Source organism: Musa acuminata, chromosome BXJ1-1 (assembly GCF_036884655.1).
Source record: "Musa acuminata AAA Group cultivar baxijiao chromosome BXJ1-1, Cavendish_Baxijiao_AAA, whole genome shotgun sequence".
NCBI classification, from domain to species: Eukaryota; Viridiplantae; Streptophyta; class Magnoliopsida; order Zingiberales; family Musaceae; genus Musa; species Musa acuminata.
Window position 1 is genome coordinate 3522220 of NC_088327.1, and position 18805 is coordinate 3541024.

General features: G+C 36.2%; 2 protein-coding genes across 4 annotated transcripts; both read right to left on the minus strand.

The window, feature by feature from the left end:
• Positions 1-526: 526 nt before the first annotated feature.
• On the minus strand, positions 527-7178 carry LOC103988846 (haloacid dehalogenase-like hydrolase domain-containing protein At2g33255). The gene is made up of 5 exons (XM_009407508.3): positions 6743-7178; positions 5812-5854; positions 5390-5450; positions 3698-3832; positions 527-987 (listed from the first exon to the last, which is right to left on the minus strand). Exons 1-5 carry the CDS (start codon positions 7140-7142, stop codon positions 808-810), a joined length of 819 nt encoding a protein of 272 aa, XP_009405783.2. The 5' UTR covers positions 7143-7178; the 3' UTR covers positions 527-807.
• Positions 7179-7612: 434 nt separating this feature from the next.
• On the minus strand, positions 7613-18783 carry LOC103988834 (uncharacterized). 3 transcript variants are annotated; one of them, XM_065106089.1, is made up of 10 exons: positions 18003-18161; positions 17327-17407; positions 16946-17230; positions 16722-16791; positions 16488-16543; positions 13010-13085; positions 12886-12922; positions 8193-8307; positions 8023-8082; positions 7791-7930 (listed from the first exon to the last, which is right to left on the minus strand). In XM_065106089.1, exons 3-9 carry the CDS (start codon positions 17227-17229, stop codon positions 8055-8057), a joined length of 666 nt encoding a protein of 221 aa, XP_064962161.1. In that variant the 5' UTR covers position 17230; positions 17327-17407; positions 18003-18161; the 3' UTR covers positions 7791-7930; positions 8023-8054. The 3 variants fall into 3 exon arrangements, with proteins under 3 accessions (XP_009405771.2, XP_009405762.2, XP_064962161.1); XM_009407496.3 differs by lacking the exons at positions 8023-8082; positions 18003-18161 and adding an exon at positions 18536-18783 and having other exon boundaries at positions 7613-7930; XM_009407487.3 differs by lacking the exon at positions 8023-8082 and having other exon boundaries at positions 7613-7930; positions 18003-18160.
• Positions 18784-18805: the final 22 nt, after the last annotated feature.

Below are 18805 nucleotides of genomic sequence, written 5' to 3' on the forward strand. Positions count from 1 at the left end.
CAAGAGAGGGAGATGGTGTAAGAGGGTGGGCTTCTTCTAATAAAGCTTGACAGCTTTGTGAAGCTCCAACTCCGCCATGAAGAGAGGACACAGATAGATCAGAAGCAGAGGAAGGAGACTTGACGATTTTGGATCTCTAATATATTGTGTAAGTCTCCATTCATTGATTCCTCTATCAAAGATCCTCAACAAATGAAATAAAAACTAAAATATACTTACAAAAAGTACTTCTCAATGTTCAAGTTTTCAGATGTGGTACTGTGGATAAGAAAATGACTGACGGAAACACAGTTCATGAGGCCTCAATTACCGACAAACTCAGGACTCTTTTCAAAATCATGAAAGACAGTATCAAAACATCTATGTTGAGATATGCTATTGAACATATGAGAACGTGTTTAATATGATAAATAAAAATTAACTTTTTAAAAACAAAATCAACATCAAAACTGGTGTAAAAGATGTCGAAATAAGATTCTGACTGACTTAACTCCAGGTGCAAAACATGAAATAAAACGATAGGACATTTCAGGACCCCAAAAAAAAGCGTGTTACCATTGTCAGCAAGTTTCCTAAACAATGTCATGTTTGATCATACAAGTTCAGGCTTCCTAAAGTCGGTCGAAAATTAGTACCTCAGGAAGCTTAAGAGTTGCAACTCAGCTACGACACATGAGATTTTATGCATAGCTAATATTTCGATCAAGATTGAAAGGCCATGCTGATGATCAACCGAGGTCAGGTTGATCAAAGCAGCACAGCATAATAAATACAAAAGGAATTTAGCAACATACGGAAGAAGATGATCTATGTTGTTTGAGGTGGTGGCATTAGATCAAATTGGGTTTCCAGCAAAGAAAGCACTTGAGAAAGCGAAGACACCTTGAAATCCGGTCTTGTATCATCGGTGTAAGAATGAGGAGAACCATACCTCCCTGTTTCATCAAGCAAGCATGTGAAGGCTCCTGCTCGTTTCCCACAAACCACCTGGAAGGGAGAGAAATATCAGAATTGTCAAACGACCAGACATCGTGATTGTTGGTATCAGCACGTATTTGCTGGAACTTCACAAACCATACCCCACCGAAATATTTATGATAAGCAGAAAAATGAAAACACCAATTTAGCACAAGGTTATGAGTTGTTTGAACATGTCAGTGGCAATGAATGCAGTGGACTCGTGATTCAAAATGGTCCCATATGAGCAGTCCTGTAACAGTCATTTGCCTGAAAGCCCCATGTGAAGAGAACAGCATACAAGACTACATGTAAGATATTCCCCATTACCAGCTCTTAGTCCAAATTAAAGGATGAGCAACAATGCTATTGTTCAGGGATGAGCTATAACAATTAAATTGATTTTTTACTCAATCGAGTCAATAATAAACTGATAGGGATTGGAAATGATTGAATATTTAAACAACCATAGTCACTATTCACTTTACACCAGCAGATATGAATTCGGATATTTATATATGGCTATTAAATGGATACTCAATTTTGAAGCCATATTCACTTGTGATTAGTATGACAATAGATGTGGATTTAGATTAGATTAAAACAGATCAAGACGTGAATATTACATAAATAAAATATCTGTTACATATATGAAAGGAACTAGCTCAAATTTGTCAATGATATTTCTCGATGGGAAGCCATTAAAGGAAATGGAAAGAGCTAAATGAATGAGAAAAAATAACTATGTTGCAATTAAAGAAACTATACATAGTTCCGTTGGTCAATCTACATAATTTCACATTGTAAGATATATTTGTATCCTTAGATATTCAGATACAGATAAAACTGAATCCATATCAATATTCATACATCAGATAGCAAAATTTATACATGAATATGGATGCATGAGAAATGCACATTTACATAACCATGTCTAGGTCCAATGAGAAATTGAGACAGATACAGATGATACCCAATTTCTCTCCAGTTCTGAATGTTAGCATAGGCTGATTGGTTGATCCTGAGTCAACAAAATGCAGACTCTTAACCTTGAAGACCTAACAAACTTTTAGTTTAGTTCGACTAAAGATGACAACAGTTGAATTTTTAGCTACTTTGAACCCGGGTTTGCAAACTTTGACTGATAAAGGGCCTTTACTACTAATCTAAACATGGAATGTCTGATAATGGAGAAAACATGTGTTTTACTTGCCTGCTGAAATGACCAGCAGAGATCACAAGATTTATAAAGAACAAAAGAATCTTAGTTTTTCTTTAATTTTTTAACTGCAAAGACAATTTGTTGTTATGATGAGCATCTCTCATCAAATTTAACTCTCAAATTGACATATGGTTAGTGATGAATATTTTTTTAAAAAAAGTGATACTCCATGCCCTTGCCACTATTCTAACACCAAAGGAGTGTCACCGATGTCTTCCATAAGATCTATAAAGTGAGCCACACATGTTGTCCCAAAAAAATAAACTTGTGTGTTCATCAATTGTTTGTCATTAGTATTTGTGCCATTATCAGTCACCACCTCGACTGTATAATGCTCCCTAGCCTCAGCCACAGCAGTCTCCATTGGACCTTGAATCTTGTGAATCTGATCTGATACTTCAACTGACATATGAAAGATGATTTGGTCTTGGCCAAATCCAAACGGATACTGATCCAAGTGGAATTGGCTTAAAGGAAATCTACACTAGATTGGCATAGATTCAGTCTCACTTCAACAAGAAAATAGAAAAGCAAAACACACAGATCTACAGCTAATGCAACAATATAAGAATGGAAAAATTACCTTAAGGTGAAAATTACACGAACAAAGCTTCCATAAACAAGATATTTTACTTCAGTTTCAGATTCACCTTGGTTAGGAGAAAAAACAAGGATGCTTTCTTGAGTTCAAACCTTGGTTTACTAGACATTGACATATTTTAGGATGATAAAGGCTTAAAAGAGAGAGATTAGAGTGAGTTGAGAGGCCTTAGGCGGAAAGGATGGATTGAATCAAGTCACTGGATAACAGACTTATCACTCGATAAGCTTGTTTATGCTAAGTAGTACAGTTAGTATGGTAAGTATATCAGGTGATACAATACATGCTGAGTCTGATTGAGATGTCGAAACTGTAAATACCATTCCATACCAACTGGTATTGCGAAATTTCAATTCTTGATAGAAATATCATGAGGTGATAATCTAGATATATATACAAATGCTACTTTCTATAGTTGTGATAAATGTTTTTTAAGATGCCTTCACGACGATTGTCAAGTCACCTCATGTAATATGTAATATATAGGCAAATGTTTAAAATCCATGCATCAAAGAGAAAAAAATAGTTAACTCCTTGAGCTAAAATAAAGGAGGAAACAATATCCCCTAAATAAGTGAACATCCAAAACATGTGACATAACATTCCCCATCGAATTAAGTAATGCAAAAGTGGCATGCCAAAGAATCATGATTCTCCATAATATCATAATACACGGTTAAAAACATTTGAATCAACTAAATTAATTATGGAAAATGTAGGGGTCAGTATGGTATGCCCTAGATTAATAATTTCATCGTCAACTTAGGCACTCATAGTAGAAAAAAGACACTTCTCAATAATTCTACATATGAGCAATACACGCAAGAACAAAATGAGGCCTTAGGTACTACTAGCAAATAGATTTGTAAGATATAGGATGATACATGCAAATTTAGATATTGAATAAATTCACTCACATCATCTCTAAGGCTGTCACCTATCATCATGACTTGACTTGGAGGAACACCCCAAATTGAACATATATGTAACAACGGAGCTGGGTCTGGCTTATAAGGACGAAATTCCCTACTTAGTGCTGGGATGAATTCCATCTACAGACAGCAAATTTGTAACATAATTCTAAAAATAAATTACAATTTAAACTAGAGGAAACAAATTAAACAACAATAACAAACCCCGAAGCCAACTATCTGGAAACAGTATGATACATATGAATATATCAATAAGCTAAGAAAAAGCATAATCAGCTCCCTAAAAGACATGGTAAGTAACAATCATAAATAAATATCTATACCCAAAGACAAATTGCACCCAACATTGTCAAAAACATTAACAAAAGACCAGTTAACTTCTATTTGTCAAAACCCAGGCCCACTTTTACCAAATTCTCAAACCTGAAAACCTAGAAGGATAAGTATAAGAATACATCTCTTTCCCTTCATGATAATTACTCTACTGATGGTAGTGAAGATCTAAAATAGCTAGTCATTCAAAGGCATTGCCACTTCTATTGCATCCCCAATACTACAGCTTTGTTTCGTCAACTATATGGTTTGTGCATATGGCTTTGTCTCCACATTAGCAGTAGCTTTATTGCTACTCCAGAGTGAATATGAACTCTGGAACCTCGTTGGTGTCAGTTGAAGTCCCACCATGGGTGAAATTGTTCTGACAACTTTTATGATCATTAAGTAAGCATTAGGGAACATCAACAAAGCAAAAATGAGAAAAAAAAGAAAGGATAGCAAGAAGGCAATGAGGGGATAGCTAAAGTTTCAGTTATACCAGACAGTACGAACCAATTTTTATGGCCTGACAACTGATTGGTATAGAAAGGGGACAATATCACCCAAACCGGTCTGGAACCAAGCTTATAGCCTGCTAAGTTTACCATGTCAACCTTTCTAGGTGATAAGCTAACATCGAATGAGTAGTACTAGATGCTAGGCCTCCTACTTCATGGTACCAGCCATAGCTTTTTTCAATCCTGTTCCTTTTTCCCTCTTCCTTTTCTTCTCTTTTCTCGTTGTTAATTCTTCTCCTTCCACTACTCTTATGAATCATCACTTTATTATTTAAAACCCTACAGCAGCTTCTCCTCCTCATCCTCTTCCATTCATCTGTGTTGCCACTGCCTCATAGTACCGTTACACTCCTTAACCTCTGCTTCTCATAAGCAATATATAATCACCTCCTCCTCCTCTATCTCTTTCTCTCTACATGTAATGGTTTGGTTGATAGCATTGATATTATATATAATGGTTGATAATTCTAAGTGGCAATTGGTGAACTTCATAGACATGACAGAGGAAAATGTGGAATATGAACCGAGAAAAGAAATGATGTGCAGTAAAATAAATGGTTGGGTTACCCTAATCTTAATTGTAGATGGTCTAAACTTTCATAAACCTTTACAACTGCAAAAATGGCCCAAAACACAATAGTCTTAACACTAAGTACAAATATTTCAGTAGCCAAACCCCAAGGGCCAGTGAAGGTTCTAGGCCATCAAACCCAAGTTCTCGCACTTAACAAGTTTCAAAGATTTTCATTCTCTCTTGTCATGCTCATTCTAAACTTTGAAATACATAGTCAATTATTTTTTAAAAGAATAAAGAAATAGAAATAAGAATAAACTTGTAATTTACCCCAAATCGCTGATGAAATATGTCAACTGCAGACTTGACATTGCGAGTTATTAAACCTCTCCTGCAAAAGGTTAAACTCATAAGCAGGCAAGCTAAACCATGCAAACCAGCATATTTCAAGGGTTGCAAGCCATAGAGTAAGAAGATAGATTTTCCTCATTAAAAAGAAAATATTGTCTCTACACATTCTATTAATAACATGGCAAATTCAATGTGTTATTTCCACCAAAGTCCTTAACGTAAAGCTGGTGAACTTAGGAGTGTTTAATGCAGAGATGGTAATGCAAATTGTTTGAAGTTCCTGGTGCTGATCCCAGAGGAACAATAGACGCAGGTGATATTAGCAAATTAGAGATTCTAACCAAATGATCTGCATAAGATGGGACCCGTTGCTACTTCTAAAAGGAAAATGAATATACTACCTTATTTGCCTAGAATCCAGGTATCTGCAAAGTTCCAAAGCACCTGAAAAGTAAATTTCCTTTATCAGAAATAACAACACAGCTTGAGAGGGCCATTGGAGTTTAATCTAGTACTAACAACTGAAATTTAGGCACAACCACGAAAAACATTTTGCATCAGTATAAATCAAGAGGAATTCATAGGTACTATTTACTATCAAATTATATTTGTTTTTGCAACAATGTCTCTCAACGTGAGAAAATTATCAGCCCTTCGATTCAAGTTCCTAGCAGAAGAGAAGCAGATACAACTACCACAAATGGAAGAAGTATAAGGATGCAAGTTAGTCTAGAAAGAAACTGATTAATGTAATAAGATTTGAATTACTACTTGATCTTTATAATCTATTAGGTCATCATATATACTATTGTCTTCTCAACCATAGTGTCAGTTTCTAAAATGTCAACTTCTCAACGATAGTGTCAATTTCTAAATGTTGACTAACTTAAGTTGTCATAATGATCATATCATTTTCAGTCTACATTGAGCAAGACAGTGATGATCAATCACTTATCTGCATAAACCACAACAATTATGTACACACATACTTCATATACCTATATGAAAAGATAGTGGAGATCGTGTATTGAGTTGTATATGAAACCATAATGATTATATTAAAATGATTTATTTTTTAGCAAATAGAGACAAATGCTCTCGAATTATGTATCATGAACCTAAGCAGTATTGCTTCTCCGACTTACATAAGAGATCCACATGATGCTACACAAGACCCTAGGTAACTGGGGAGAGAGCATTCAGATGTCTGATACCCATCAAACAACAACCACGGAAACCTTCGCAATAGGATCATGATCCATCGGACGCCTATCTCTGACCAATCAAACGATCATACAGTGGTGAGGAAGAGAATGGTGGTACGGGACGAACCGGGCATAATCTGGAGGCGATCAAGGCCCTGGCGCTCGAACCGAGCGATGATCTCATAGGCACGCTGCTGCTCCGGCGGCGGCCACGCCTCGATGTGGTGGAGGATGTCGACGCCTCCGCCAGAGGCGCTGGCGGCGCGATAGGTGGCGTAGCCCTCCTCCCCCAGGACAGCCTTGTACATGGCGCCGAAGTCGATCACGGGCACCGTCAGGGTCCCATCCATGTCGAACACCAGGCCGCGCAGCCGCCCCTTCTTGGCAATCCCATCGCCGCTGTCCCCGGAGGGAATCGAGGCGGGCGACGACGACACGGCAGCGAGATGGAGATGGCGTGGAGGTGAGAAAGGGAAAGGGAAAAAGAAGAAGCGGCGGAGGAGAGGCGGGGAGAGTAAGAGAGGCATAGCATTGGGTAGAGGAGGGAGATATTGAGATTGCGCTTTTTAATGTCTATTGTCGACGAGGACGGTACGAGTTTGGTGTTTGTGTACAGAGGTGGAATGGGTCCCACATTTTGATATACCGATGCGGAAAAATTTGTAAACCGATGGAGGCACATACACGTATGCGGTTGAGCGGTCCTGATGTCCTGCTTCGTTAAACGACGCAGGATATGGTCGATCGATCGTTGGCATGTTCCCCTGGATGAATGTGCACGGTAAGTGATGCACGATGCATCGATTACAAAGCTTTTAATTTGTAGCATTTGGAATGGTGGCTTGGTACATGACCGCAGTTTTAAAAACATTAGAATACATTTCTCATTAGTTTAATTTTATAAATAAGTAAATTATCAAACTATTAAGTTATAAGTTCACAAAATGGTGACATTTATATCTTTTATAATTAAATTATTGTTATGGGAAGTGGCGGGCGAACGAATTAACAACACGTTACAGTATAAAAGGTGAAGTAATGACAAAAGATTTTACAAGTGCACGGATTTCTCAATTCAATGTTCACCATAAACATGCGGTTTTTGTACCTTTTGCTAAAGGTGTGTAGCCATTTTGACTACCGACCATTCGTGCCATCTCCAACTCCCTGGATTTCTTTGCCAATCTCTCGTGCTACCGAGCCTGCCTTGATAGCAGCAGCTATCTTCCTCTGTAGGTACAGCAGCCCGATGCGCTTTGAAACAACATACAGCACCGCAGATATGAACACGATAAAACCAACCACTAATATCACCCTGTTTTGATACAGTTGAGCATGATCAGATGTTAGTAGGACCAAATGTTCAGTCACTGCCTACTAAAAACCTAATCCTGAAAAGAAACATACTATGGCTATGACGGCAATTTTTTTGGCACTCTTCAGAAGAGAGGTGTCAACAAAACAATTCTGAGAAAATTAAACATAAGAATATATACTAAGAGAACCACACATGTTATCGGTGATTATATTATTTTGCTTAACAAATACCCAAAAACAACCATAACAAAGGCCAGTACCTATCAAGAACATCCTGCCGACGCATTGTTGAAAGCAAGTTGCGGGTACGCATCAGCAAAGACCGGTGTCCTTTGTATTCACTTTCAGCCTTCCTCAAGACACCCGTTGATTCCTCTGCATGACAAATCACATTCAAAGGAAGTTAAGGCCATTGCAACCCAGCATATTACAATGATCGAAGTTGTAAGAAATATTGCTAGAAATTACACGTAAATAAAAAAGAAAAACCAAGGTATCCACAGATAGCATCACACGGCATGCTACAAACAAGAGGCATGAGCAGCGGTAACCATACTTAAATTCTGATTAAGAACAAAGCCTAAGGTGGCCTTCAAAACCTACACACTGAGAAGATATTTTCAGAAAAGAAGGAAACCTCCACGTTTGTAAAATTTTAAGATAGGTAAACCGTTGACTGTCTAAGAAGACATCAAAGTGTTGAACATTATGAAGATATTTTACAAGAAGTGTGGCTTCTTTAACTCACAAATATATGTTATAACCTGCAAATAGTAAAAATGGATTTACAACGAAAATCTGAAATCCCAAATTTCAGATAACTTTTTGTTTTTATGAAACTAGACTAAGGCTTTCATGTAATGCTAATGACTTGAGAAGAGATAGGCTGAATGGACAGACTTTTCTTTTCATAGTTAAAAAGTAATGATGCGCTCCAATTGGACTGGATATTCAGAATTTTTTTAAAAAAAGAACATATAACTAAATATTTGGTAACAAAGTTACCTATGATAAAAACAGACTCAAAGACATGCATGTCCAACCAACTCTCCAAATTTCCAAATGCAGGAACTAGGATAAGTGAACTCACAAGAGGGATTTTAATATCTCCCAGCAAAAATATATTAAGTTAATATTCCTATTGGAAAGTTCTCCAATTTTAGGAGAATAGGCCTCCAAAAAAAAGAGAGAAAAAATGAAAATTAAACCACAAAACTAAGAAAAATATATTAACTTGAACTATAAGGCATAACTCTAAAGGCTCGCAATATGGCATATACATATGACTTAAAAAAAATGTAAGAGAAAAGATTCTTTTTTCCTTTTTCTTTTCTGGTAATCCAGAGGCCTGCAAATTCCTAGCTAACAACAGATTTATATGTCTCCAAATAAGACTACTAATGGCTAAAAGACTCTCCTGTACCTACCTATATTTGTAACAGGATTGGAAGATAAGGATACCATTCAAAATATGAATAAACTCTACCTATAATAACATTTAAAAATATGAATGAAAATATATCCAGAGTCTTAGCAAAATGCAAGAAATTAAACCTAGACCTACATACAAACTTGACCCAGAAATATGGCTCGCTAAAGATCTATTGTTGAATTAGGTGAAGATTGAAACTGATGCATCCCCATAACAATTTTCTGCTCCTTCACAACTAGGTGCAGATGGCATCGGATGCCACTTCATAACAATTTTGACCCCTCAAAAATCAACCTCATAGCTAAGGTGGAGGGTCAAAATCATATTACTGAACCATGTTCTTGAGTTTTGTTGTTCTTCTTTTCAACACATATAACAGAAGACATAGATGACACCCAGATTCCTCCATAATTAAAAAAGACATCATCATTGATGCTAAAAATCATTTTTCATTATGCCAAAATTTCATAAAATATAGCTTTTTTGATGTCACCAAGCTAATGATAATATTAAAGCTAGCTCTTCTGGAGCTGCTGTGTGAAATTTCCGCAAGCTAAAATGAAACACTTCAGAAATATATTATGGCTAATGTTTAGCTTCTGATGGAACTTTTACAGAAATATATTATGGCTGTAAAGATCTATGTGAAACACTTCAGAACATGGAGAAGCAATTGAGCTTGCTTTAATGTCATAGAATATGTAGTGTTCTCAACAGGTGTGTTCAATAGACATTGAAGTGTGGTGTTAGGATTCTCATGGTCTTTTCTATTCTGCTGTCAAGTCTATGTTAATGTAAATGTTAAGATTCTTGGGATCATAAATTTTTTGAATCGATCATGTCTCGAAGGGTGAACCACTCACTCTCATCACCTACACCAGCATGTTGGAATGTTCAAACAACATGCTGTCAATTTAGATCATCTTCACATTTACAGAAAATAGCTAGTCTTGTCTAAATACACAGTCCTGCAATTTGAGGTGAAGAAGGCTCCCAAACAATGAAGTAGAGGATTATATTTTGATAGAAAGAGAACAATTTGAGCATATTAGTTTAAAGCTTACAGTAGAAAACATTTACACGGTCACTGAGGCATCAAGCCCTAATTTGGCCAGGAAATGAGTCTAGAATTACCTATTGATTACATAACAAATATGCTGAAATAATAACAGAGTTGACATTGCAATCTGAGATTCCCTTTACCATGCCTATCAGCTTTACGCTAAAAAATAAATGCACCTGGAGTTCAATTCCTAGTGCTATGACAAATACTAGTGTCACCACCTCAGTTATGATATAATACAAGTGCATGACCAGCCGGAAAAAAAAATCTTTTTTTAATCTGAAAAAAGAGGAAAAGAAAGAGAGAAAGAATAAGATAATAATCATGAAAATTAATGATGAAAGATAGAAGAGATGATAAAAGAACTATCAGCTCAAAGATTGGGGTGAAGATCTGCAACTCAAATGTCTCACACAACAACAATAACAAAGCTGTAAAATCCAAATACACTACATGGATCTTTTGCCGTTATTAAACTCTGTAAAAAAATTATATGCTTAGTTAAATCAAGAGTATTTAATTTTTTTATTTTATAGTTTCTAATAAAATATTTTTATGTCTCGATCTACCTCTTCTCATACCACTAATATTAATAGTATCACATCTTCTAACTCTAGCATCTACAAGCCTCCTTAGCACCTGCACCATTTTAAATGGTTCTCACTTATCTAATCCTCTAGGTTCCACCTAATTGTTCATAGATAAAGACATTTCTTTCATACTTTATTTCTCTTTTCAACAAGTAATCTCCTTTGATAAATATTCATTTGAAAGCCTTATTTATTGATTCTTAAATTATGATAAGGTTGAAATCTTAATCAATCTTTCAGATCTTCAATCGAGCCAAGAGATATCTCCTATTTTTTTTCCATGGAATTTCTAACAAAGTCTAAGGTTAATATCGTTCCTTCTCTTTGGCTTGGCTTCTTCTATTATTTTGGCATTATAGAAGTTTTTGACATTAACAATTTATCACATTTGCAAAAGACACCCTAAACAAATAAAACTTATTCAAATGAAAAAAAATCAAAATGATCCCACTTTAGGTTTCCCACAATATATTATAATCCATAGTTCAAGCTACTTTTTCTAAACTTAACTAAAAAGACCTTAATAGAAACTATAAATAAAGATTTAGATATTCTAAACTTAACTAAACATATGACTCTTTACAGATCTCAATGGTAGCAAAAGATCCATGTAACCAACCATAAATAATCGGGACTTATGACTTTGTTGTTGTTGTTCAAGCTACTTTTTCTCTAAATTCATTGATGTACCAAACATCCGAAGTCTTCTCAACCCACTCCAAGTAGAGTTAAGAAAGGAGAGGGCATCAAAGCGACAACACTAGGTTCTAGTTGTCATGGGTTTAGATGTTTCATTTTATGGGTATTTTTTTATGTATTTCCATTATTAATTTCAGTTGACGTTTCTTAGGAGTCTCTAAAAATCCAATTTTGAGTTTATTTGGTGTTGTAGTGTCCTGATGTCATCAGCTATAATTTTCTCATTCATCACTTGAGTGAGTAGTTGTAAGCCCTTTAGGCATGATAAGAGACAATTTCTCTTATGCAATTAACTTTAGTGATAGTTAAGTACCATTCTCTTTATTCTTTCATGTTCCTTGGGAGGTTTATTCTCCTCGAATTTGAGAGATCATATCCTGTCAGATGATCCATGAAAACAATTATGTACCTTACGAAACTTTATGGCAAAACAAGATTGGCATGCCTAAACAAGATCACATCAAAAGTTTGCACATAGCACAGCAATTTAATATAAAGCATAATTCCAAGAAAAGCTTCAATCTTAACATAGTTTCATACTTCAAGTAGAAGAACAAAGACCTAGTAACCTTCCAGTGGTAACTGTCATTCCAGCAAACTGGTCAGACTTAAATGAAGCTCAAAGCTTCTCATACAGCTTTTTTCTTCACTCCCTTGCCTCTCATTTTATAATCCAAACAGAAACATGGAAAAACCCGGAAGCCCAGATCATGCCTCCATATAGGAATATATGAAACTGAAGATCTCATTCTAGTTAGGAATCTTAGAGTAGTGCTTTAAGAATTTTTCCAGCAGACATATCAGAAACCAAACAACAGAAAAAGGAATTCAACACTATAAATAAAGGAATTTCTGAAAAGAAACAAAAATTTGCATGGGAAAGATTATAGATTCAAAAAATCTAACAATAGATTAAATCCCAAACTTATACAGGAACTATCTGAATTTCAATAGTTATGATATGTTCTAGCTGAAATGTTAACAAACTGGTTCCAAATGAGACAATAAACAATGTTTTCTAGGCCCGGTTCTTGAATGCTATCAGTTGAAGTAAACATTAATGCATGCACAAAATTGAATAGTGGATTAACTTAAAATATATTGACAATTTAGAATAACATATAACTAGAATCTTATTTTGAGAGCTATGAAAGAACGATAATGTATACCAAAAGTTGCCAAAGTATTTGCACTTCTTTCCACCTCCTGTAACAATTTAGATGGTTAATGTGAGAAACAAAAACTACAATGACAAGGTATCTGGATTCATAGATAAATTGCATAAATAATCACCTGAACCATTATTTGACGAGTCCGGCGAAGGCTCTCCGTAATGCTTTCTGCAGCAGAGGTCATGCCAACCTTTGTCCTACAGTCATGCAAGGGTAAACACATCAATGTTTATAAGAATCTGGTCAAAAGAGTAAAACACATCATAGGTTCAAGAGTAAAACTAACCTAATTCAAATGAAAATATAGGTAAAATATATGGAGAAAATACAAGGGCCCAAAATAGTTGAGCAACACCGAAAGACTCACTAGATTATAGGTGAAATCTGCTTCAACATGTAGAGATGAGAAAGAACCAACAAACGAATACCTGGTCAGATCAGTGTATATGGCTTGGTACTCACATTCCAACCTATGATCAATTCGCAGACTTGGTACCGGTTCATACCAGGTGTTCACTGTATCAGATGATCTGCCTAGTTTTTTACTGGTATATATACATACACCAGATAGTAGGCAGTCTGATACCCAGATCCAACGTGCCTTCCACCCATTTAAGCATGAAACCAGTTATCAGAGGTTGTTCTCATCTTTCACTCTACACTCTCGGTTGTTCACACTCTCATTCTAAAATCTTTTTTCTCAAATCAAGTTTCGATTTCAAGCAAATCAAGCTTCAAGTTAAAGAAATAATCCTTGTTTACTCCAAAAAAAGGTAAAAATGAAGCTAAACTTCAAACTTTTATTCAGAAGCAACAAAAATGACAGTACAAATAACTATCACATCACATCATCCATCGGTTGCAAGCACCTTCTCCCTTATACACCTGCAACAACCATTCATAAAAAGACTTGGAAAAGCTGGTTTACATCCACTGTAATTTGCAAAGCTACTTACCTAGGGCTGGACAAAAGAGGAGGTCCGTTAGATCCATTTGATACAGAGTTTTATCATTAATGATTCGAATCCAATGATAGACTGGTTAAGCCCAATAGAGAGTTACGATGATCCTCTTCTTGATGAGGATGGAGATCTACCATAACCATCTTGATTCATTCTAAAACAAATCAAGGAGCACCTACAGTATGAGATTGTTCAGTATAAGGAGATCCAATGTTAGGATGTGGTTAGGTTACCAATAGTCAGTCCTCCATGGACCACACATAGCGAGCCAATCTTAATCATCCAGCTAGCTTAATGAGAGAAGCTGCTCATCACACTCATTTAATTCATTGGATGTTATCAATGAGCAATAACTCAATTCAAATGATAAGATTAATTCAACATGCTATTTTGATCAGTTTGTAACGTCAGCAATGATGACAGTGAGATGGATAGTAGGAAGGGACAAAGGTCTCATGGTCTTATATGCAAATACAAATTGATAGTGTGGACTGAGGTTTACATGTCACTCAAGATAAAAGTTATAGTGTCATATTATCCACCAAATTAATTAACGGTCTAAAATCCATAAGCAAAAGGGAAGATAGTTGATATTTTCCACAAATGAGAAAGAGCTAACATAAGAACCAGTCAAATATTTCATATGTCACCCTAAGATAAATGTTATAGTGCCAAATCATCCACCAAATTGATTTATGGTAGCAAAAGGAAAGATAGATGATATTTTCTAGAACGATAAAGAGCATAAATGTGAATGAGTCAAATGGGAGGTCCTCAGTATCGCAACATACCTACCAACCCGGATTTCATGAATCACGAAAAAGAGACTTCATACAGTTCTACAATGTCAGTATAATGATGGTAATTCGACTGCTCAACGGCAAAGGTAGTTGTACTTGTACTAACCCTAGACCTACTATGCCTTCAATCTTCATAGTGGCATGTACTCCAATTGTATTTAATCATGATGTCACGATTATCCTTACATCATCAGAGCAGACAGTATCAAATGTTATGACTTATATTGTGGACAAAAGTATTCTTCAAAAGTATAATCTTGATCAAACAACTCATATTGTGGACCTGATCCACCTCCCGCTCCGGCATGATAATCCTTTCGGTGGAAGTAACAACTAACAACATAACAATTTTTAAGTCTCTGTGTTTGATAGTATGTCACCTATATATTTCTAAAGCCCACAATAACATTTTTAAAAGCTTTTTATGCATGTTTTCTCAACATTGTTTTAAATAGATCATAAGAATATTTTTATCATTACTGAACCAAAGAAAACTAAAGAGACAAAATTTAGATTAGATTTGATGCACACTAAAAGGTCCAATCAGTATTGCCGACGACCACTGGTATGAGACTGTTCTAATTTATTTCTCATTTAAATAAAACTAAGTAGTTTAGAGAGAATTCTACAAATGTCACGAATTGCCACTTGACAATATCTTCAATGTTTACAATTTAGTTTGCTAGATTACGCAAGAATATAAAAAGGAAGCAAATGATTCAAAAAATGGAAGAAAACAAAACTTGATTTTGGTTAAAGACCATAAATCTTAATTAAAAATTGTTACCTCTACAAAGACGTTTCAGCATCTTGTAGATGAAAAATCTAATAATCAAATATATCATCAAAAAAGGAAGATTATACTTCAAATTAAATATAAAAATATATCTTCTTCACAGAAGGAAAGCTGTAATAATTGATATGACATATATAATGTTATCATATCCTCATTTTTGTAGCTTTTCCTTTTTTTTCCTTGTCTTATAAAAAGGGATAAATAAAATGTAAATAAAGATACAAAAATGGATGAATGAACGAATTCCCACATTACGTAGTGTGAGACCACATCTTTTTCCAATAACATGATTCCATTGTCCAGATGTGTGAAGACATATACTTTCATCTTGGTAGTTTCTCGTGCGAGTAAAATAGTTATTTGGTAGTTATTTTCTGTTATTATCCTTTCCTTCCCTTCTCTCTTTCCTTCTCTCTATTCTCACCTGAAAAATAGAAAATAAGATCATCCTCCATTGTGGACTCATCCTTCATCATCAGACTTTGTATTAGAGCCCATCCTACATCAACTAGTATCGATATTGAATTGAGATTTTAATTCTTCGAAAACATTAGGCCACCCAACAGACAAATAAATCTTAATGACTTTGAATGTGTCAATTTCAAAATATTTTTAGTCATTGCAGGCACATGAAACATAATTTAGACTGTTCATGCAACAAAATCCTTAGACACTAATTTTCAGCTATTCGAGATGCAGTTCCAAAGAAAAGGAGCAGAATCATCATGTCCTTTTTGCATCGTGACATAAACAAAAAATTGAGTAGTAATAGTCATTTCTTTCTTTTGATTGTCCTAACGAATAACAATAGCATGACCACTAAAAGGAAGAAGGATCATACATACTTCCAAGTCCAACTCTAGGTTACATAAGAAATTAAGAATTAAAAAATATAAAAATAGTACTAACAAACTTAATGCAAAATGAATATAAAAAGCATATATAAGATGAAGGTTATGGAAATATAGGTTAGAATAAAAAAAGAATATTCTTTAACATGCTGCCTTAGAAGGCAACAGTCTCACTGGATAGACAGCTTACTGCAAATTACGCCTGCGAATTGTGGACTCTTCACCACCTCCTAGAAGAAGCTCCCTCTACAAATAAAGAGAAAGGAAAACAAGGATGATTAACTTAGTTACTAACCTATGGGAAATTTAATACATAATCTGAGATATAACAATTAGATATCTAATGACTAGCTTCCTGGATTATCCATTACGAACATAAAAAAAGTACAAACATAACCAGAAATCCAAGTTGAAGAATGGTCACCTCTTCCTGAGCAGCTTTTCTTATGTTGCTTTTGGCTTGTAAATTGGCATTCCTCAAACTCGAATGCAAACTGGTAGTAGAACAGGATATGAGAAGGAAAAAAACAAAAATTAAGGTCAGTAGAACATAATAGATATTTCATAGCAGAATGCAAAAGCAAATCTAGGCAAGTTAAAGAAATCTGCAGTTGCATGTTCCGGAAAGAAATTTATTTAGAGATTTACGTTTGGTACTGTTCCTTCCAAAATTCTAAAGTTAGCTGGGCAGATTGCATTTCTTCTTCCGTGGAAAGCTGCTGGGCAAGAAAATCAAGTTTAAACTGCAATGATCTAAGCAGTGCGAGTGCATCTTGTGCAGCACCATTTAATCTAGGAAGAGAATTTGCTTCCTCTGTCCCTCTTCCAGATGTTCCACAACTTTCAATGGACTTGATGTGCTCTTGAATCTGCAGAATCGACTGATCCCATTCCTTCTTGATATTTGCAACAGCTTGTGCAACCTCATCCATTCTAAATTAGACAAAAGTAGTACTTAAGCAAACAAACTAGATGGAAAGAGAGTAATCATATTGAAGAGCAGACAAAAACCTCAGAAAATAAGCATACCTTAAACTTCGGCCAAACTATAGTTACAGATAAACTATACAGAAAGCCTAGCAAATGCAATTTTGTTATAGAGCCTCCACTCTGAACAATAATAAAAAACAAATAATACAGATTAGAATATGCAAAAATTCAAAGACATTAAATATATCAGAGTGGTTCATTACAAGTAATAATCACGCATCCAAAATGTCCAATATGATGATGTCCAATTAAATTCCATTTTATGCATGAATACACACAGAACTAATAGCATTCTTGCATGTCTGGGAACTCTTTACTACCAACCGAAGGTTCAAGTTTTTTATTCCGAACTTATAGGTTGTCTTTTCAAAACAGATTTGCTAATTGTCCTATGAAGATACTGATTCACACAAAGTGAATGATTAATGGTAAAATAAGAAAATTTTACACTGTGCTTTACCATCGATAGCAACACATATATTCTATGCAGTGTAGTCAATGGTGCTAGGTGCTAAAAGAAGCCACGGTGCCAAAATGCCCAAGGCGAGTGAAGCGAGGCGCAACCAGATATTAAAATTTAAGAAATCTATATCATGATTGATAAATATAATTAGTAGATCTGAGCTCGACGGAAAGGGGTGCTGTCGGGGTCCAGGAAGTGTGCAAAGGCGGCAGAGGAGAAGGAGTAGGAGAGAGATGCCGAGGAAGAGCCCACCTGAGGAAGACGCCGCCGTCGCCGATCGCCGATAGAGAGGAAGAAGACGTAGCCGATTAGGGCTCGTCCGTGCCCGCTGGGTGGGAGGGGTGAAGACTGGTTGATCTGGTTTAATCGAACCAGAATCAGTAGATCTGAGCTCGACGCCAGCTCAACCAAGGCTCGACTTGAATTAGACGGGCCCGGCCCGGCCCGGCCCGGCCCGCCCAGCACTAACCCACTCACCACATTACAGTACGTCAAATGGAAATCGCTCGGAAAAACTAATCGGAGACTGTTCTTGGAACTCATCTATCTAATCCAAACGAGAAGAACAATCTCGTCAAGACGAACAAAACTGAATGAGACACCGTCATCCAAATGATCATCACAAAATGAATGAGACGAACAATCTCTTCATATCTTAATCAAGAAACAGTGATCCACGAGATCTACGACATTTCTGAGAAAATTTTACCCATTACGCAGCGATCTCTTGATCTAAGCAAACAAACGAAACAAGCATTTAGGGTTTTCAGGGAAAGATATTTTACCACAGAAAGAGGGCAGGCAGGAAGGCGTCCTGATCTGCTAGGTGAGGCGAAAACAAGGCCGGGCGTTAGGTAGAGACGAAGGCGGTGCCGCCAGAAGCGTGAGGCAGAGGAAGGGATGGCGATGGGCGGGGCTGCGGAGTGAGATCGAGAGGAAAGCGGCGCAGCCCCGGGCGTGAAGCGGCGAAGGGGTCGAGCGGCGCCGTCTGCGGGTTAGGCGGAGAGCAGACCGGCTTTCGAGTGAGATCACTTCTAAGAAATAGCCCTATGAAT